Source organism: Corvus cornix, chromosome 8, assembly GCF_000738735.6.
Source record: "Corvus cornix cornix isolate S_Up_H32 chromosome 8, ASM73873v5, whole genome shotgun sequence".
Classification (NCBI taxonomy): Eukaryota; Metazoa; Chordata; class Aves; order Passeriformes; family Corvidae; genus Corvus; species Corvus cornix.
This window is the reverse complement of record NC_046338.1, coordinates 30,157,240-30,179,457: the sequence shown is the minus strand read 5'-3', so window position 1 is coordinate 30,179,457 and position 22,218 is coordinate 30,157,240. Positions and strand designations below refer to the sequence as shown.

Here is a 22,218-nt window from a genome sequence, read left to right as displayed (position 1 = left end):
CTGCCTCTCTTCTAGGTAGGTTTTCAATCACGTGGGAATGAATGTGTCTGTCAGGTCACATAGTGAAAATTGGGAATGACTGGCTGCAAGCCTCTTCAGTAAACCAGAGGTGAACCCCTCTTACCTCATGGAGAAGGTGGGGGGCTGCAGGGGGATCTTTGATCTCAACACATTCATGTCTAACACCTGAGGGCAGCAGGGATGGATCACAGGTGTAGATCCAGTCCCAGGAAGTTTGCCTGCTGCCTTGTGATGATCCAGTTTGGTTCTGTCCCATGTTTTTACACAGTGAACAGAGCGTTTTAAGGTATTCAGGCTGCAAGGGAGTTACTCTGAGCTGAGCTGCATGATGGAGGATTCCCTGGTGGCTTCTGGTACTGTTTCTATTTAATCAGCTTCTCTCTTCTTACTTCTATTAACGTTATAACTCTATAAGGCTGCAAATTCATATCTAGAACACAGAGAAAATTAAATTTAATGCTTCGAACTAAATCTCTGTTAGAGGAAGTGTTTAACAGGAACAAGAGAAGGCTGGGAATGTTTTACAGCCATAATCAAGTGGAGCATCACTTATGGGATATTTTAGGACAGAATGGCCCTGTTCTGCTTGGGCCAGCATTCTGAGAAAGCATCTCCCAAAGTTCTGAGAGGAGTTATCGATAGAGCTGTTAGAGCTGTCAGACTTGGACAGGCAGCAACAGGGGGAGGTGTGAACAGGGAGAAATGTCAGAGCAGGTTATTTTTCCTGTCTTTCCTTTTGCAAACTGAGTAGAGGCAAGAGCAGTAGTGATTCTCAAAAATCAAGCACCGATTTAAGAAAAAATTATATATATATTCAGATTCCGTAGATTTCTAGCTAAAGCTGTTTTATGGATTGCATTGATTTTCTTTGCCTTGTAGAGTTAGGTTTTGACCTCAGGGGTGCTCAGAACTGCCTGGTATTTAGCACAACACATTGATTGCAGTGCTGATTTACAGAGAGACAGATTTAACAGAGCAGCACATCCAGGATGTTTTTTTGGAGAGCATATGAAACCAGAAGAGCAGTGTAACACCACCAGGATCGATGACCTTTTTCCCTCCTTGCAGTTCCAGGGTGGATAGCTTTCTTCTTTCACGGTGTGCTTATCCTAAGCAATGTAAACATGGCTAGAGCTTGATGGGAATTCATTAACAGTAAAAATTTCCCATTAGTAATAGACTTAAGTGTTTTTATTTTAATGAAGACACCTAGTATGTATGCCAGTGAAATACAGAGGTTAAGTGCCTATGGATCTGAGGTCTTCTTGATGGATAGCTAAGAGCAGCAGCTGTCATAGGAATCTGACAGCTTGTGGACCAGGGATTAGTCTTTTGCTGCTTCTTCCTGGCTGCAGAAAAGTTTAGTTTCCAGGCAACTCTGAAGCTTTTAAAAGCAGCATTTTAAAAATACAGCTGTCCTAATAGCACAGAAGGCACCTGCCCGTACTTGTGGGCCAAAAAAAAGCAGGAGTATACACCTTTTTGCCTTCTCTGAGCTGTTCCCCTGAGAGTAAGGACAAGGGAAGGGAGAGTGAGCAGCAGCCTAGGGCAGGGACAGATGTGGAACAAGCACCAGGCAGAGAAGCTGAATGCTCTGTTTCGGGCCTCCCATCTCGACCTGGAGTTAGGAATGCACTCCTGCTTAAGTCACAGTATTACAGATAAAATTCACACTTTCTTTGTGATATGACCTCGTATTAACTTACAATACTGACTAACAAATCTTGCTGCAGCTCCCTTATCGCTCCTTTGTCATTCCAGCTGTCATTGAGGACTGAGATAAGGTTTTTTGCAGGATAGCACAAGGTGCATCTCTCCTCTTTTGTGCTATATTTTTAGGTCAATGGGACACTGGTGTAGGGCTGATGTCTTATGTCATTGGTAATATTTGATGAATATTGTGTGATTTGAGTTTTTTCCTTTCAGCTCTAAATATTCAGGGAGCAGCAGGGTTGGTGACATGACCTGTGTGGGGGTGCATTGCCTGCTTCCCCTCCCTCCTGCCCAGGAGGCTGACAGGTCCTGCTCCCAATCCCTTTCAAATTTAGGGATCAGAACAGCACTACCCCTTTCTTTCAAAAGGCTTCATGGGGCTTCAGTTCCACCATATCACCATTTGTTCCCTAGCTGTGTGTCTCAGTGAGTGCCAGAATACCAGAGCCATGTAAGCTGTGATTGCTAGGAAATAATGCCTGTGAAGTGAGAGATTATGTTCATGTCCCTTCAGCTTTGGGGGAAGAAATTAATCCTGTATCTCCTGGAAATGTGGGCTCTTCCTATTTGAGGTCTGCCAGGCAGTAGAGATTACTAACCCCAAAGGCAAAACGTTTTCTCACAGTAAACAGAAAAACATTTTGAAGGCAGGTATGTTTGCATGTGGGGGATCCATGGAAAACAACAGTTATGATTAATCCCAACATATTTTGTATATCTTGAATAGTAATATTTAGCTTTCCCCGACAAGGTAAAAAAAGTAGAAGCTTGAGTTCTGTATCCATGCAGTCACGATTACACATGAGAAAAACAGATTTAATTTTAACAGCAACTCTGAGCCCCCATAGGTTTTTCTGTGCTTCTGCTTGGTATTGGGCAGGAGGAGGAGAACATGCTTCAGGGCTGCTGGGGAGTGAGGAGAATGCTTCCTACCCAAGCCCTGGAAAGACGTGAATGAGAGTTGCAGCTGGCATGGAGAAGGGAACAGATTTTATCCATGCTGTAAAGGTTTAAAAAATAAATAACTTTGGTGCGTCCTAGATCTGTGAGGATCTGGAGGAGGCAGTGGTAGCCCAAAGGCCATACAGTTCAGTAGAGGGCTCTGTAATTGATAGGAGAAAGGAAGAGTAATACTTCAGGGAAGTTTTTATTCGAATGTGTAATGTGTTTTTATTGAAACGTGTAATGTGTTTTGACAGGCTTTTAAAATAAGGTGCTACCTTTCTGAGCTCAAGCTGAGCTGCATATGATTGAAAGTGGGATAAATCTCCTATTGTGCACTAAGGCTTCCTACATTTCCTTTGTCATTGGAGTGTTGAGGAGCAGGGTGGCCAGGGAGGAGTTCCTGCCATATGGCAGCAGGGTGACTTTAAGTATTGTTTTCAGGTCAACAGACAGTCAGCTGAAGCTGTGGAATGTAGGGAAGCCTCACTGCTTGCGCTCCTTCAAGGGTCACATCAACGAGAAGAACTTCGTAGGGCTGGCGTCCAACGGAGACTACATTGCCTGTGGTGAGTAGAGCAGCCACCCCGACATGCTGACAGGATTCCTGGCAGCTGGGGCCTCTCCAGCTGCAAAGCACAGCAGCACTTGTGCAATACAGCTGCATGGGCTTTTTAATAGAAAATTCTTCTGAATTTCCACCCTCCTTCCCCTCCAGGGAATGGCCTTAGCAGCCCTAAGGGGGTCTGTAGATGGTTTTCTTCCATTGCAGATGAGTCCTTTGTGCATGATGATTCAGGCTTGCTGTCATCAAAATCAACTACTAATGCCATTGCTCTTGATACAATTTATGTCTTTCAAGATTAACAATTGGCACATCCTCATACATCCCCAGTACCCTGGGCCACACGAGGATCCAGTACTTGTCACTTAGTGTGGCATTCTGCGTGGTGAAGCAAGAGTGCCCGCTTTGCAAACAGCTCCTTAGAAGACCAACTCATTAGCTACCCCTTTGGCTGTTCCTGTCCTTTCACTGCTTAAGTCAGACTGTCGAAGCTCTGTAAATGCACAGCTCTAGGTGGGAAGGCAGTGACAGGCTGATAGCTGCGGGATGAGCAGGACAGCTGTGCCAGCGCTGAAGGGAGGACCTTAGCTCATGTGTTCTCTGATTGCTGGGCAGCTTGCAAGGCAGAAATTGGGATGGGTTTCTAAATAAAGCCTGTACAGTCTAGTCTCTCTTGCTTAAACCTCCACAGACCAAATTGGTGTACTTGATTGTGGCAGGAAAAACTTTGATAGTGCTACCTGCTTTTGAGCTGTGGCTCTGAGCAGGCTGGATGTAGCAGCGATTCCTGTGGTTGTGCAGATGCTTTGCTCAAAATGCTCTGCCCTGAGGAGGTTGTGGAGGGTTCTTGGGATCCTCTAAGTTTTGCAGGTGTGCTGCATGCTGCAGTTGTCTTGTAATAAAACCATGTCCTGTTATTAAGTGTGATGGAAGTTTGCTGTGGAGCACTTCCAGCTGCCAGGGCCCCATGAGCGTGACAATAACTACAAGGAAATGTCTGGGCTTGTCTTAAGCAATGAAAGAGCTAAAACCCCTTATTTCTGTTTGTCTTACCGGAACCTAATCTTGTATATCTTGTATACTTACTTTTTTTTTTTTTTTTTTTTATTTCTAGGAAGTGAAAATAATTCCCTTTACTTATACTATAAGGGCCTCTCAAAGACACTGCTGACGTTCAAGTTTGACACAGTCAAAAGTGTCCTGGACAAGGACCGGAAAGAAGATGACACAAATGAGTTTGTGAGCGCTGTGTGCTGGAGGGCACTTCCAGATGGGGTAAGCTTTCTGCCCACATGCAGAAGGAATGCCTCCTGCTTTCTCACCAAATGGCCTTGCTGAGGGTTTGACTGCACTTGGTATTTCCCTGTTCATGGGAAAATTAAGGGTACTTGCAGGTCGTTGTGAGAGCCCTGATGATTTGCAGGGTAACTGAAATGCTGGGGGAGAAGAGACTGCTGTGATCTTAACTCTTCCGCCTGGGTGTTAGAATTCCTCTATACGGCATCTGAAATCCCAAAAGCAGCATTGTTTTTCTGGCACTTGATGGGTTTTTTGGGTGCATTAGTGAGGTTGTTGTTGCTTTAAGGATCGTTGTGGAGCCTTGTCTCAATGTTCCTGTGTCTGTCTGGGTTTGCTCATTGGAACACAGCCTTCGTGTTTAGATGAGTAGATACGAAAAGGAGGTGAGTGCAGGCTGCAGTCACCTCAGTGTCTGTTCTAGTGACACTGAATTCACATCCCTGGCATGTGAGCTAATGTGTCAGGCAGACCTGATGCAGCTTTTGTGAGTCTTTCAGAACAGGGCTGCTCTGGAGAACAAAACGCTGCTTTTGAATTCAGAGTGTTCTTGAAAAGCTTGCATAAACAAAATGGAGCAAGTAACTCTTTTATGTACAAGGTTTGCAGATCAGATACTTAATGGAACTGTTGGGAGAGGACAAAAAGGAGTTGATCTTAAATGCAGTCTTCAAAGTGGCTGAACTGAAATGTTGGCTAATTGCTGTCCTGAGATGATGTGTTCGCAAAGACAACACTTTGGAAGGGACACATCTACCAGTCTGCTTTCTGCATGTGCACACACTGCCCCAGAACTGGGATTCAGTTGTCACTGACACAAACTCACTTTGGATGGACACTTTTGAGCCAAAACTAAAATAAACCCACATGTCTGGAACTGCCCTTTGTGTTTAAAAGTAAGAAGTGGGCCATTGTGGTTTGAACAGGGAGCATGAGAGTCAGTGATGTAGGATCACCAGCTTCTTTCTGGCTGGGGATTTAGGAGGGCTTGGTATACACGTGTCTCAGGTGAAGCGTGGCTGTTTTAAGTTTGGAAATTTGTCTTTCTTCTGGATAAAAACATGCTGTGGGAACCCGTGTGTCCAGAAATGCCCTTCCTTGAACTGCCTTCACTTTAGTATTTGGATTGTCTTGCCCACTGCTTCTAGAGGCAATAACAGAGATGTCTCATCCTGGGGTCATGTCTGTTGCCATCCACTCCGTAACAGTCTTTTCTCTGATAAATGTGCTCTGATAGATCTTCTGCTTAAGTGGCTGAGAAACTTTTAAGCAGTCACCAAGGGCTGTCAAGCAATCCTTCATAATCAGGATGAAAAGTATTATACAAAAATGTAATAGTTAAATCAGGCCCGTCAAGATCTCACCAAATAATGTTCAGGCTTCACTCCATTAAGCAGCATTCAGAATCCATGCTGTTCTGGTCTTTTTTTTTTTTCTCCAGCATTCATCTGCTTTTCCCTGGGCTGCTTCTAAATGAGCCTGTTTTTCCTGTGGCAGCCCCTGTACCTGGCTCTAGCTTTTAAAGAGAGCAGCAAAAAGCTGCCTGAGACTGGTTTTTGCCTCTGACTGTGGCACATACCAAGCAAGCCTCGCTTTATTCTGCCAAGAGGCCTCAGTGTTTCCTTGCACCATATCTTTTCACTGATCCAGCTGCACATTCCTCTTCCTTTCTACTGGTGCAGCAGTCCTCTCTGACCTAATTGAGACTTTGCTCATGTTCTTAGGAAATTAAATTACTGCACAGGCAAAGGTCAGTTATGTCCACAAAGTCTTACTCAAATGATGAAACTCTCCTGTTCTCCATTTTGATAATGTTTCTTCAAGCTGTCACGATTTTTTTCAAATAAGCTTTGCATATACAGGCTTCCCTGCAAGCTGACATTTTTTTTTTTCTGATGCTTAGCTGAACCAGAGAAGGCCTGTGCCTCGTAGTGCTGTCAGCATCTGCAGGATTCGGGGAACCCACAGCCTATTTCCAGCTTAATTACAATTTTGATCCTGGGTTGAGTCACTCTGCCTTAGTTTCCTAATTATAAGAATTGCCACCCGTACCTCTCACCACTGGCTGTGATCCCACCTCTCTGCTGAAGGACTGTGTGTGTGGAAGCAGCTCCAGGCCAGCAGCTGTCTGGGAAACCTGCCCCAGATCCACAGGCAGCACAGTGAGCAAGTTTTAGAGTGCTGTGGGCACGCTGCTCTCCGTTCCTTGCTGGGCTGGTTCAAAGCACCTCGCTCGTCTCCATGCTGTGGTCACCAGGCAGCATCTTCAGTTTGTTCCTGGGGGTGGGAGATGCCAGCACAGCCTTTCCCCAGGGCTCCCCAGCGGAGCAGACTCTCGGTTTCTATACAGTGCTGTTCTCAAGGATTGTTCTTTAATTAACCTTTTGCGATGAGATGAGTAAGTTTCAGATCTGTCAGTTATCTTGGGAAGCATGAGTACATGTACTCCTTCACTTCGTGCACTTAAGTGCAAAATCTGAGATCCTAATTAAAACTTAACTAAAACTTTCAGATGAAATGTCATTGATTCTTTCTTAAATCTATTTTTATGTAATTCAGGCTTTTACTTCCTCCTGAGCCTAAGTCAATCTGTGCCAGCAGCCCTTGCCAGAACCCATCTTTTTATTTTTTCTCTTCTGCATTGCTTTTTCTTTGCTTACAAAGATGCAGAGACCTTTTTTCTGGAGCTGTCACCTTTCCAACTCAAAGGTCCAGCACCTCCTTCTCTTTACCTATATCAAAGCCATAATAAGGAAGAGAAATTATTCTCCCTAAGTGCTTAATTAGCATTTTGAACCAGGTTTACTCAATTTTCAATTCATAAAAGTGTTTAGAAATAAGCACTAGCTTGTAGGTTAATTGTTCAGTTAGACTCTTTGGAAAAAGCCAGGCAAACAACAAGCCTCCCACCAGGCTGACTATGAAGCAAGCTCTGATTCTTGCAGTGCTGTGTTTTGGACAAAGGTAAATAGGCTGTTGGATATTTTCTAAATAGCACCCACTTATTGTTTGTGGGGAAAACCATTTCTCCCTTCTTGTTTTATGCAAAAAGTTGATCGATATTTAAAAGAAGAGAAAGTTTCAGGGTACTTTTGGCCTAAGTGACTTGATAAACATGAGTTAGACATGGAGATGCTTTTCAGAACATTCCCTGGACCAAATCCTTTAATTTCCCAAGTCAAGGATTTTATAATATACCCATTTTAACCAGCTTGATTTCAATCAAGGATCCGGTCTTGAGACTGAAAACAGCAGTCTTCTATTTTAGTAGCATGTAAACAGGGGATGCTCTTCAATGCAGGGATGCTCTTGCACAGGGAAAGGAGATTCTAGTAGTGGTAGTAGCTCACTGCATTTAAGTGGGTAGAGGTGTCATCTGTCTTGGAAAGGTCACCGCAGTTACGTCTGGGTATGCGGATCATGGCTGGAGGAGATTGGTTTGTGCTTTGCTTTCCCTTAGGTGTCCTACAGGATGTTTTCTCTTCCTTAAAGGGGACACCTGTTATTTGGACCTGCTCTGCCCTCTTGCAGAGTTTATGTGCCTCATACATGCTGTGTTAAATGATTGTACCTCAAGATTGCCTTTTCCCAGGCAGTTAGTGCTTCTCAGAAAGAAGCTGTTGAAAGAGAGACCAAGGCTGAACCTGCTCCCAGGACAGCAAAAAGGTATTACAGCAGAACACAGAAGCAAATTGATTATGTAGATTAAGCATGGCTCAATCTATCATAATCACTGTGAAGAAGCCATTTAATTTTGTACCTGTTTGCACAAGTATTCATTACTGCTGATAAGCAGGTTACCGGGGAAGGATTTCACAAGCAGAAATGTCGAGGCTTTGATACCAGTGAGGAGATGCAGATAAGAACAGGAGAAAGCCATGCAAATTAGCTTAGGTAAAGCTTAATGCACTTCTTTTTTTTTCTTTTTGGAGGAGTAAAGAAGGGAAATCCATTAAGAAGAGTGCTGCAGTCTTTAACCAAAGAGCAGGTGGGTGGTGGGATGTACTGGATGGGTGCAGAGGTCTCCTGGGAGGAAGGCTGCCAGTGGTAGGAAAGCATCTCCTCCACCTGAGTAGAAATCCATGCATGTGTTTTCTCACTTCATCACTCCTCCAAAGTAATTTAAATTGATGGGGGGGTTCTCAAAGCAGTCACCTAACCATGGGTGAGAGAAGGCAGCTCTGGAACTCCATGCTTCAGGTTGGCTTTGGGCATTGCCCTATGATGGAAGTATCTTCATAATTAGCCCTACAGGTCTGAACTTCTGTTTGTTAATCTAAGAGGATGAAATGTTCCCTTCAAATAGGTTTTTGGTGCATCTTTTCAGAAAACAAGCTTTTCTTCTGTTTATTTTTCCTTTCTTTTGAATATTCAGCTTTGTTTCTTAATGATGTCTGGCTTGGATTCTTTAAATAGAAACCTGTAATTGTAGCACTATAAGTTAGTCACTTAATAGGGCTGCAGTCTTGTTCACTGATGAAAAGTAGCCATCCTTTGTTTCCCAGTAGCCTTATAAATGGTACACAGTGTACACAGGAGCTAGTCAGGGGCTCTTGTAATTTACAATCAGCAAATTGGCTCCCTTCACAGGAATTAATTTAGCCAATACAAATTATTTCAGGAAGTGATTCATTGCCACTTTAAAGCCCTAATTAATTTGGGTGACTTATGAACATTAAAAATGAAACCTCCTTTGTCATTCCCAAGTAACCAAATGCTAATTCAGTGTCATTCTTAAGTAACTTGTATCAGCTGTAACTATATCTCTTGTAGCTTGAAGTACAAATTCCAATGGGACTTTGGGGGGAGAACAAGTAGCACTTCATACTTCATTGTTTCTCTTTGCTGCTGAAATTTTAAAGTCTTAAAATTGGTAAGAATTTTGACTTCCAGCTACAACTCTGTGGTGTTTTATTTTTACGTCATCCTTAACTTACCTGTTCAGATGTCAGGAAATAGCCAGGTAGAAACCTAAAGTTTAGGAGATAAGTGCCTGCCTGGAGTGATCAGACCCCAGCTGCCCCGTGCCTGCCTCTGATACCAGCTGTGCCACAGGTCACAGCATGAGGTATTTTCTGGAAGGGCATCTGCTGTTTTCTGACTCATCCTTTCTTTGCTAGACCAGGACTGGCCTGTAGCATTTGTGTGCAGCATCTCCCAAGTTTGTGTCCTTGCACATTATCCTCCAGTGCAATCCCACACCACTGCTTCATGCTGGAAACACAGAGGTCTTCATTCTTGTGCTTGAAATGCACAGCAGTTTGTGGAAGGCTGAGAACAATCAGCTTCTAAAAAACACAAGATGTGGCTTTGATCGGGTTTATTCTACTGGGTTTTTTTCTCCCCCACCTGAAAGTCTTCAAAGGCTTTTCTCCCTCCTGTGAAAGCTGTCTGATCCCCATAGCCTGCATGCTGCAAGGCTCACAGCTGTCTGTGTGATGGCTTCCCACTCCTCTTGACATGCCCTCTGCTCTCTGGCCATTGGCAATGCTTTAAACGCAGAGTTTTCTTTGACTTTTATTTTGCGCTTTCCTTAGGTAGTAAATGTATTTGATTTCTCTTCCATCTACCTTTTTCATGTCTACTGCTCCCTTACTCATTTGAAAATCTAAAATTTAAAAGCAAATGGAACTCAGAACATCACAAGATACGTCATATGTGCTTCATTTCCCCTCCCCAGATTTTAGCATATTAGTTATGTGTGCCAACACACATTGTATATACTGGTTTATGTGCTGCTTGAAAACTAATTCCTTATGCAGAATAATTTCTACTTGCAGATAAAAGATGGCACAAGGTAAGTATGTATGATCCTTTGTGCTGAACATGCTCATATCCTTTCAACTCCATATCTCTTCAAATGTTCTATTTTGGGCTCTATTTTTTCTGTGGCTAAGGAGAATTAATTAAAAAATACTCAGGTGACTAACAATATTTTCTTCCCTGTCAAAAACCTTGGAGCCAAAGTGTGGAGAACTTGGGGGGGGGGGCGGGGGGGAAGAAATCATACTCTTCTTATTAGCAGTTTGTGCATTATATTGAAATCTCAGTCTGTTGGCACCTCGATCCATGTGAAAGACCATCTTGATAATGTGATTATGCAAATGACCGACTTTATGAGGAAGTGTTTAATTTTGAGAGTTCTGCAGAAGAAGAAAAATACTGGTAAATGTTCTTTTCTTACTGTCTCCTCCCTGGCTGCAGGGTACCCTCTGAGCTTCCTCCCAGTGAGGACATGACCACACCACTGCCACAGGGGTGAAGGGAGCCAGGAGAGTCCACTGTGCTCCTCCTGCCTAGGGTGTTTGGGGGCAAAAACTTCTATTGCACCATTTATGTTGCTGTTTCAGGGCTCAGGGTGGCACAGGAGCAGTGGCTGGTACCTGTGCTAACTCTTCCTTTCCAAGATGCAGAGCAGCTGCCCGTGCCACCACGGAGGACACGGGGGCTGAGTCTGGCACTTCTGCTCATCTCTGGAAGTTCAGGTCCCCTGCGGTACTGCAGCACTCTGATATCATCGTAGCTTCTATTTTAAGAATAGCTTCTTTAAGAAATGTAGGTGGCTCGGGTTTTTCTTCTTTGTTGGTTTTAACTTTTACATTTGCAAACTCAGTTTCTCTCCTTCTGCAAGGTGAGGCACTTTTTTTTTTTTTCCTTGCATAATCACAGAAAATGGCTGCAGCGTCAAAGTCCATCTGTTTCCTGAATGAAGACAGTATTTACTCTTTCAGACTTTTACAGATGATATTTGCTCATCAGTGCATCTCTTCTAATGTCGAGAGGAGTAGAGAGCGAGCTGTAGATGGAACTGAGGTCCTTCTTATGGGAGTCACCTTTCTAGACTGAGTGAATGACATAGTGGCCAACATAACTGAGTGCTGTTGACATTACAGTTCCAGTAGGTGATCCCAGTGGTGCAGCTGTAGAGATAATGGATTGCAGATCATTGCTGGTGCAAGCAGAGGTCTGAGCAGGCACTTGCTGTTTCCTAAGCTTTAAAAAATAAGAGCATCCCAATGCAATTGCAAATCATACTGCTGTGTTACACACAGTGAGCTGGGGATGCAAAGAAGTCTCTCTGTAGCTGTTGTTAAACTTCTAAGTGGATGTTTTTCTCCTGTGGGCACTCAGCTGCTTTAGTAACCATCAATTCTTTATTCAAGTATCAGTTTTATGACAGATGAACCGAAGTCAGGGATTCACATGGAACCTGGACTTCATTCCCGACTCCATCCTCAGCTTGCTACTGAATCATCGTGTTGCAAGGTGCAGCAGTATGTGTCATGGGGCCCTTACATAAGCTATGTCCCAAACAGCACAACTGCAAAGAGAATTATTTGTGTTACTCATACTGGGTTGGAGAGAAAAAAAAGAGCAGGTTTGTATTCAGAGAGAGCACTTGCTTTTAGAATTAAATGATTGGACAACTGTATTCCCTTTCCACCCAGTCTCAGCAGTGCTGCTGTTGGGCCCCCTGGTCTGGACTCTGATATGTACCCTGTTGGGCTCTAAAGCCACTGATTAAATAATTGATCAGGCTGTTGTAAGGTTTGGGGGGTTTTCACATGATGCCTGGAAAGCTATTTATCATGAAGTGTAAGCTTCTCTCTTACCATGCCTTTTCTTAGCAATGTGCCTTTGGCATTTCAGCCACTGTGGGAATTAGAGGTGGCAGCAGTGCTCTCTCTGCCCTCCTACAGCCCTTAGCCTTTGGGCAGGAAGGCTCATTCCTAGTATTTTTTGGGGGGGTCTTACAATCACAGTATCATGGAGTAGTTCGGGTAGGAAGGCACATTTAGACCATCAGTAAACACAAACACCTTCCATGAGAGCAGGTTGCTCGAAGTCCCATCCAACCTGGCCTTGAACACTCCCAGGGATGGGGCTTCCACCACATCTCTGAACTATCTGTGCCAGTGCCTCACCACCCTCATTAGAAAAAAACTTCTTCATTATATCTGTTCTAAATTGACCCTCTTTCCATTTAAAACCATTCACCCTTGTCCTGTTGCAACAGGCCCTACTAAAGTGTTTGTCCCCATCTTTCTTATAGGTTCCTTTTGAGTGCTGGAAGGCTGCAGTAAAGTCTTCCTGGAGCCTTCTCTTCTCCAAGCTGAACAACCCCACCTGTCCTCACAGGAGAGGTGTTCCACCCCTCTAATCAGCTTTGTGGCCTCCCCTGGACCCACTGTATATGATGTGTAGTGTCCTGGAGCAGAGCCCCTGAAAGCAGTAGGTCACAGCAGGGTCCTGGCAAGTCCTGTAGGTACTGAGCCAAAATTGCCTGATCTCAAGCTCTGACTAAAGCTGGTTTCCTCTGAGTCAGAGCATCTCCTGCATGAGCAGCCTTTGCTTTACTTTCCACTGCTAGGCTCATGCTGGCTTTTTTCTGTGTGAAGTGCCATCTGCTGAAGTCCCTGGCTGGCACAAAGTGCCAGTGAGATGAGGTCTGAGTGCCGGGAGCCGATAGCCGTCGGGCAGTATTCAGTGTGCTGCAAAGCAGATGAAGGGGCTCACTGAAGAAAGGAGCTGCAGGGGTAGAGCTGTGTGTCCCAACACTTACTGCTAAAGGAGGACTTCGGTTTCAGAGCAGCAAGACCAAAGCTAGCATGAGGCAGGCTTTGAAATGCCGTTGGCATTGGGCTGAAGGCACTGCCTCTGAAGCCAGCTTCCATGTAGATGCAGAATTCCCCCACAAGGATGGTGGTCTGCTGTCACTGCTGTTTGAATTTGGTTTATAACCTCATTCCCTCTAACAAATGACACTGCTTCAATTAAAGTCAAAACAACCTCACAATATTGTGTTTTTCTTTTTTCTTTTCCCCATTCTTCAGTGCTAATATTGATGGCAAATCCTGCCAGGCCACCACCATTCAGCAGTCACAATTCATGAGCTGCATCAACCTTTTGCTCTAGCACTCCTAATTAAGCAATTTTAATGACAGGATTTAATGTTTTTACAGAGTCTAAATGAAGTGGAAAAAATATGAACTGATTTTTTTCCTTTCCAGCACAAGATTTTGATCAGATAATTTAACCTCTGGGTGAAATGGAAGTAGGAGCATTTATGCATAGGTGGTTTTCTCTGCAAAAGCTTTACTTTATGTACATCTGTGCATTAATAGAGTTACTGCTTGGCTTTGGGTATCCATTCTGAAAGTTTTTGTGTGCTCTCTGCCCTTCTGTTGTCAGTACCAAAGCCCCAAAGCCTTTTGAAATGCACTAACTTGTGACCAGCTTAATGCCAATTGCGTTGCATGTTAATAAAGCAAGAATAAAGGCTTGCAAAAACAACTGCTTAGACTGATTTTCTAACAGCAACACAATTGGTATCCTTTTAACCTATTTAAATTTCTTTTGGTGGTGTTCTGCTCTAATTCTAGGTAATGCTTGATGAGCTAGGTATGTGCACAGAGTGAAAATGGTCGCTTCTTTGAAGGCAATCTTCTGTCTGAATTGAAACTACGTGATATGTAATTAGGAGGCATAATTGTTTTATATAGGTTACACACAGGATTATAATAATCAGTCTTTTGTAGGGAAGAGAAAGCCAGTATGACAGGAAGGTTATGTTTAGTAATGTAATGAGTGCCTCTTTGACAGAAATGGCACTGTTAAATTTGGGGTTGCGCAGCTGACGGGAGTTCACCCTCGCACAAGGTGTTGGGAATTCTGCGAGGGAAGCGCTGCTTTAAATAATAATGTCTCTTATGGTATTGTATGTCATAATCACTTCCAAAATGCTTATCTAGTTGCTAAAGCCAGACAGAAGTGAGCTGTTTGGTGCAGTACTGGATTTCTTAGTTTTACTGTTTTATGTCTGAAGTGAATATTAAGTTAAGCAGAGAGGTGTAGCTGGGGCAGCCTGAGGAGCTGCAGATGAGGCAGAGCATTGTTTCCCAAGTATTTATAATAATGAGAGATACTATATGCAATATTGCATATACTGGGAAGAAAGTTTGGTTCAGATCCATTAAATAAGGAAAGAAAAAAGTTCCTTTTACCTGTAATCTGCAGATAGCACATAAATTAACTGCAGGAGGAGGAGGAGAAGCTACGTCCCTCCTCACTACCCACGCTGGCAGAGGCTCGGCATCGCCAGCCAAGAACCCTCGTGTTAATCAGGCACTCATGATTCTTTCTCCTAGTTTCTAGGCTGATCAATTGAGACCTCGTTGCCTTTTTTCTTCCAAGAAAGACCTTCTACAAAGCAGATTGCTCTGGCTAAGTTTCTTCCAACCCCTAAATAACAGCAAGCTGCTCTAGTTTGGGGAGTGTGTGCTTGGGGGATATCTTGACTTGTTTAGAGTGAAATATCCTTGATTAAAATAGGTTAATAGTTCTCTGCATGTCTTGCTTCACAAATTGCACAGCATTTGAAAAGATAAATTTGGGCCAGCAGAAGTAACAAAAAAAGAGAGAAAACTACTTGAAAGTGAAATACAAATGTCCTTATTTAATACAAAGGGATTCAGCTCGCTATTGGCTTTCTGTTTTTCCCTGGTTCATGCTTTGCTTGACAATGCAACAGAAGAAACGTAAATTGTTGGGAGACACATGGAAAAAAACCCACATGATTGTTGGGAAATTGGAAGTAGAGTGGGAGTTAGCAGCTTATGAAACTTTTCCTCTGGTGTTACAGCAGGCAGCAGCCAGCATTGGGAGCTTGGGAGTTTTCTTTGTTTCAAAACTTCAGAATGTGTATATTTAGCTTTCCAAAAGCAAGCAAAGAAAAATCACTCTGAGGCTCAGAAGTTTGTTTAAGAAAACTCCTGCTTTGGAGATTCCTTTCAGATAGATGTTTGCTAGGTGTGCTGTTTCAGGGTGAAGGGATGCAGTTTGGCCACGGCTCTCCCAGCGTATCCTGAGTGTGAACTCAGACCCTTTCCATGCCTCCTGGCCACCCTCTGCAGCCCTCCCTCCTCTTCCTGCCATAGTGCTCCTTGGTTTTCCCTCAACAGCAGAGATGTCTGAGCATGGCTGCGGGGACAAGGACAGTCTCCTCTTAAGCCCACCACTAAATTTTTGGATTTTGCTATTCATTGTGAACCTATGACTTACCCATTCTGGAGTGAGATGGGGAGCTAAGAAAACTTACTTTTGCACAGGTTTTTGACGTTTCTGCTGTTTTCCTTTGCAAACAAATTTGAGGTAGGTTTGTGATGTATTTTCAGTCAGGCTGGAGCTTCTGTATTGATTTCAGATAACACATGAATACAGAATTTGGGCCTAGCTCATCACACATCAAAGTTAATGAAGTAATGACTGTGACACCAAACGCCAGTGTCTCTGCCTCTCCTTATCCTCACAAACACACACTGTGTATGTGCTCTGTGTTTGGCTTTTTTTATTTTAGAGGCCATTTCGTTATACAGTCCTATATCTCTTCCTTGGATGGTGTAGGTAGGGCAGGACATGATAATGTGGGAGATTTTCTACTGCTGTTTGTAACAGCACATGTAAGTTTGCTGTGACAAGAAGTAAGTTGAGTAGTCCTGACAGAGGACAGTTATTTTTATTTTCTTATATCCCCTGTATTTTGTTCTGTATTTCTCCCCATCTCTGCTCTGAAACGTTTTAAGCACCATCAGACTCAGAGAAAAGCAGAGAGTACTGGCCACGTGCTCCAGCTCTGTGGTGTCTATTGAGGAATGAGTCAACAGCAGCATCTCTTCAGAAAGAATATCTAAAATCAAAGGGAGGATGAAGCAGATTAGCAAAAAAAAAAAGAAAAGTGTTTGTCTTCCGTCGCCCTTTGTCAGCAAAGGTGGGGTTTGTATTCTAATATTTATGTAGCTGAAGGATACTAGAAAATCAGAGGTACTGTGGTGCAACACAAGGGGTTTTGTTCATTCCTATTATCTCAATAGGTAATTCTTTTCTTTATATACTTGAGTCTTTTTCAACTTCTTTTTTTTCTATTAGTGCCATTGGTAGCTTAATGGATTTCTTGATTGTTGAGCTCTTCTTTTTGATGCAGTATTGTTAGTCTTAGCATGCATTCAAAGTGACAGGGAGCATTAAAAACAGTCATTTCCATTTGAGATATCTAGAGATAATTTTTTATAGCCACTGTGTGAAAATAACTTGAACAGTAGCAGAATTATCTATTGTAAGAGAGATGATTTTACTTGTGAATTGGGTTTAAAGATAAAATCTGCCTACTTCCTGAGTCATGGATTTCCTATTCATTGCTCTGTTAAATTTAATCGGGAGCAAGACTTAATCCAGAACAAAGATGATTGAATTGCTCTTAAACAGTGATGTAGAACATTACCCAGATCTCACTTCAGTCTCGCAGTGCTGAAAAATCACAACCACGAGAGAGTTGCTTGTGAGTACATTACACAAAGAGAGATGCTTTTTATTCATTTGCTGGCTCATTAGAAAGTAAAATGCTTTCTGGCTTTTAGAATAAAGTCGTTAGGGGGTGTAGTACAGGATGGGTTAAATCTGTGTAATGGATTAGCTGGAAATTACTTTGGCATGCAGTGAAAAGGCTCACTCGACCTGCAAAAGCCTCTGATGGCTTTAAGTTCTGCCATTAACTGAGCTGCTCCTGGGTTTGTGCAGTAGCCAGGATGGACAGTGAAGTACCTTAATGCAGCTTTGATGCCTCTTTGAGAAGCCAGAGGAGGACAAGCTCCAGCACTGGGCAGTGTGTCCAGCAGAGCCGCAGCACGATCCACTGCTCCCCTTTGCTGCTAGCCCCAAGTGCTCACTGCCCATAACAACAAGAACATGCTTTCTAGAATTCCTGTCTTTTTCTAACCTCTTGTTTTCCACCAGGAAGTGTGTAGACCTATAAGGTCATCCTAAATCTCCAGCCTGGAACAGAGTTAAGATACCAGCTGGTTTTTGCTCTTTGAGGGCAACAAGAGAGCATGGGGGGGAAGCAGCCAGTTAAAGGATTTCCAGGCGGTGACATGGGAACTTGACAACCCCTCTGTTCATTTCAGGGCTCTTACCTGACAGTGGACTGTTACCAGTGGAGTTTGGGAGCTGGCATTGCTTATTTCAGATGCACGTACCTCATTTAAAATAATTTCTAACAGAAGGGGAGGGGGTCAGGGAGTGGTGAAGCAGCATCTTGCTGTGGGGATGCTGGCAGGCAATACACCACTGGCAAGCTGTTCCCTGGAGTTCAGCAGTGAATTCAAGGCCAAGAAATTCAGGGACTTATTAATGACACTGCAGCTCCAGGCCCTGCTGTTGGCTGGCAGTCACTGAGCACCGTTTAAGGCTTTCGGGCATGTAAGTGTGCCCCGTGCAGCATCTCTTTCTTCTGGTTAGAATGACTTTGACCTTCTGAGTTAAACTTTTCCACTTAATGATATTTTCCTATTATGTGAATCCTCTCTTCTTCGGCTTATTTGCATGCCTTACATCATGTTTCATTTAGCATTTGATACGGTCAGGAGCCCAGGATAAAAGACACTATATAAAAGGCTGGTGTAATCATGAAATTTTCTAGGACTGGAAGCTGCTGGGACCCTTTGGGTCCAGTCATGGGCAAAATAAATATTTTTTGTCCACTGTTGCAGTCTTCCTAGAGCAAAGTGGGGGTCTCTGTCTGCTTTAGGACAGCCAACTAAATCAGATCGTTCCCCTCCTTACACGTGTGTTATCCTGCAGTGTGCTGAGAGAGAGCTCCTGCAGCATCCTCAGCTGCAATGTCCTACCACGTGGGGAGAGCCCTTGGGCAGGATTTTGTTTGCAGCATCCAGAGCTAAGTATAATTGCCAAGTGTTAATCCAGCTCAGTAGGTTAGAGCAAGACTGTAATCATAGTTACTGGGTTTGGTATTAAGATGCTCTTTTTTTTAAAGTTCTGGTTAGGTTTAGCAAACTGGTTGTAGAGGTGATTGCATTCCGGTTGGAGGGATGTGCATGAGTGGAGCAGGCCGCACATCCTGAGGTTTCCCTCCTCTCTCCATTCTTGCTGCTTCAAGAAACAGTCATTTGCTTTAAAGTCAGGTTTGCAGCTTTGATTGAAAATGACTGTGCAAAACCCCATCAGAACTGTGCATGCCACAGAGTCACTTAAGAAAAAAATAATTCTAAAAGGCACCTTGAAATGTATGAACTCCCTGGGATGCCAGGGGCCATCGCCTGTGGTTTGCTGGTGCCCCCAGGTAGGATCCAGTAAATCTTTGTCTACCCAAAGAGCCTAGAAAAAAAGGAAAGAAAGGATGGAATTGTGCTGTCTGAGGTTTGGGAATGATTATTAAGTGCTGGCCCACTGCCTGACAGCTGTCGTGGGTTTGCAGAAGTGAGACAGATCTGGGAGAGGCAGCTGCAGTTGTATAGCTGGGAAGTTGGACTTCTAATTGCTAATTAAAGTTAACCATTTGCATTTGGGGTTTTCCTTTTTGAAGGACAACATCATATTGCACAAGAAACTGCTAGTGTTGTGTATTTATAGCACAACCAGAGTGGCAACTTGGTCTTGCTCCCTTGCTGGTACATCTGTATTTCACCTACTGCCTACTTTTGCTTTCCCATCTGTATTTTTTATGACTTCTGTCCTGACAGCCCTTGTTCTCCTAGTCCTTGACTCCCCTCCTGTGCAGACATATGATCCCGTAACGTTTTCCTTTTTTGTCTTTATAAACAATAGGCAAGCAGTCTGATAGCGTAAGTCCAAAGTCAAGGGAGCTTTGCAGATTCAACTTGACAGCTCCTCTTTGAATTATTTAAAAGCCATAAACAAAAGAAAGCCCGTCGACAGCTTCAGGTGGCTTCTCCTCTAGCATTGTGGAGAATGCCTGATAGGTGAACTCAGCTAATTTTGCCCATTTAAATCTATGGGATTTAGTAGAATAGCAAATGCAATTAGAATTCAGGGGCTGCCTCCTGGTATTCCTTAGGGGAAGGTAAGTTGCAGGGAGGTGAATGAGCAAGTTGAGGAGAGGGAAAGTTGGAAGGTGAATGAAAGAATAGAGAATTTTTGTCTAGTATGAATTGTGCGTTGAGTTTGGATGGCTTTTTTCCCTTTCACAATCAATGAACTCATCTTAAGACATCCTGTATTTGCTTCTGACTTTAATCTCAGTCCTCGGTGGGTTTCCTTGTTTGTTCTTTCTGCATCCTTTGTTTTCAAATCCAAAATGCTTTTCTACAGCTGAATGACCCAGTGATTTCTGACTTCTCGGGTGCATTTTAGTTTCTGGTTTCACTCATGCTTCTGGATTCAGGAGTGTTTTAGATGGCTGAGATGAGGGAAGCAGGCAGAAGGCACAATTGAGTCCTCTAGATGATGCAAAGTTCATTATTATCTTTTGAATAGTTCATTCTGCAGAACAAAGTAGGGAAGATGCCATGCTTTGCATTTATTGTGCTAAAGCTATAAAGCTGTACTCTCATCATTCTCAATGCCTAAGGCATAGCTGTGGTCTCACTCCCTTCTCCCCTCAGATAAATACAATGGAGAAAACATCAGGAGTAGGATATCAGAAAGCAACTTCATGTGTATCATCTGTACTCTGTATGATCTTGTTTAATGAAGTTCCTCACTTTTTATGTACAGTCAGACCTTACTAAAATGCAATTTACTGTATTGTCTTTTTCAATACCAGCCATACAATTTTGTCCTGAAAGCTGATAGTTTGCATTGTGGCTTTACTTCGAAAGCTGACCTGCAAAAACAGCTTTGATATATCTTCTTCAGAGATTCCAGCATCTTTCACTGTGCAAAGCAAAGATCCCTCTCTTCCAAAGAGCTTTGCAGACATGACCCAGCCGTGGTTCAGGTCAGCTCCTTCTTCCCTACAGTTAAAATACATCTACAGAGCCCTCACTGACCGTGAGCCAAGCCAGCTCTAAACCCCTTCTTGGCCACAGGTGTATAGGACATGGTTCTGCTGGCTGGGGAGGATTCACTGCTCTGCTGCCCCATCCTTACCTGTGCTTACCTGTACCATGGGAACAGAAGACAGGAAACGTTTGTAACACCAACTCCATGACTGGAATTCACGCACGGAGAAGATTTCAGTATAACTGGAATTTTACCTGCTCAGGAGAAGACTTGTGCTCGTGACAGGAAATGCACATCAGCAGGGCCTGCCTGCAGGTCTAGGCTCTGGCCATTTGTCTTTGCCATTCTCAAGTTTATCAACATCTGTTCTTCATTCTCCTGTGCATCCTGGCTAGTGAAAATATGTGTCCACTGCACTCAGGGCGTCTTTGGAACAATACCTTGAGGAGACAAAGTGTCCTATTTCCCAAGCCTAGGGAAGGCCACGTGCTCTGGTACATCTTGCCCAGCCGTGTCTGCACTGCGGGAGGTTTCAGCTCCAGAGTGCTGCACTTGATCCCATTACAGCATTAGCTGGAGTGGATGGTGAAGGAGAGCAGCAGGTTGTGAAATCTTTCAAGATTAATGGAAACTTTTGTTTTACCTTAATTAAATTTCAGTTCCTTAAATCACAGTCCTTTTTCCCAAACCAGCATACGTTATACATAGCATTATTATGGGTATAATTTCATGAAGCTTCTTGGTGTGCTAGTGTTAATGTTTGTGCCTTGAGTTTTCTCTGCAAGAAACCGTTTATCATTTCTTTTATCTCACCAGATCCTGGTGCTGTTCACTTCTGTGGCACATGTGTGTTCCGTAGAAGATAAAAGGAAAAAATATTTATAAATATATCTTTTTATATAAGTAGTGGCTTATGCAGCTACAGGCTGGGCCATCTTGCAGGTATCCTTCCCTTGTCTGTTCTTACCAGCAAGCACCCTGCAGCCCTTTGGCTGGAAGCAGCCTGCAGGGATGAGATATTTTTGCTTTCCTGGTGTGTTTCTTCCTATTGCTGTAGCCCTGCTTGCCCCACAGATGTGTAATTCCCCATGCTCCCTGCCTGCAGCCTCAGCTTTACATGTGCTGTCATTCCCTGCCTCAGACAGCCCCCTCAGTGCTGACACTTGGACCTGTGACTCCATTCCCATTGCTATTAAATACACTGTTCTTGGCCTGAAGAGAAATGAAGGGTTTGATTTCCATGGCTGCCAGACTTCTGGCCCATCCAGTAACACAATTAGAAGGCTTGCAGGCGCAGTGAAACCATCATCCTTCTTTTCCAGCTGGCATAAGCAAAACATTTAGAAGAGTTAATGTGTTTATTGAGCACTCAAGTCCCCCTGCAACATTATTTTAAGACCCACTAATGCAATGGTCAGGATTTAAAAGTATGTCCCGAACTTTCAAAGTTGGTTGGTTTGGGATACTGTTGTATCAGGATTTGGCTTTGGTTTGGTGGTGGGATCCCACTTAAAAATGGTTGGGTATGTTCAAGGCATGTTATTACAGATAAAGCATAGAAACTAAATGTCAGAATTCAGGCTGAGCCTTTTTTGATTCTCTGTATCAGACCAGTTTTGGGAGTGGAGGTGGTTTTCATTGGAATGGGGCAAAGAAACTACAATCTGCAGGAGATGTGATTTACTAAGTGGGTTTGCCTGGCAAGGTTTTGGTAGTGGGGGGCTGCAGGGGTGCCTTCTGTGAGAAGTTTTCCCCATGTTCAGCAGAGCCAGTGCCAGCTGGCTCCAGGGTGGACACACCGCTGGCCAAAGCTGAGCCCATCAGCGATGCTGGTAGCACCTCTGGGATGATGTATTTGAGGAGAGGTGAGAGGGAATGCTGCACAGCTGCATCAGGGAGAGAGCAGTGACAATATGTGAGAAACA

General features: G+C 43.6%; 1 protein-coding gene and 1 non-coding gene across 3 annotated transcripts in view; both read left to right on the top strand.

Annotated features, from left to right (window-relative positions):
- Positions 1-22,218, top strand: part of COP1 (COP1 E3 ubiquitin ligase) — a 125,820-nt gene that overhangs the window by 87,951 nt on the left and 15,651 nt on the right. For both annotated transcript variants that reach the window (XM_039555938.1, XM_039555937.1), the window contains exons 17-18: positions 3,121-3,245; positions 4,356-4,516. In XM_039555938.1, the coding sequence (XP_039411872.1) occupies positions 3,121-3,245; positions 4,356-4,516 (286 nt within the window). The remainder of the gene's footprint in view (positions 1-3,120; positions 3,246-4,355; positions 4,517-22,218) is intronic.
- LOC120410437 lies at positions 18,013-18,157 on the top strand. The gene has a single exon (XR_005602569.1).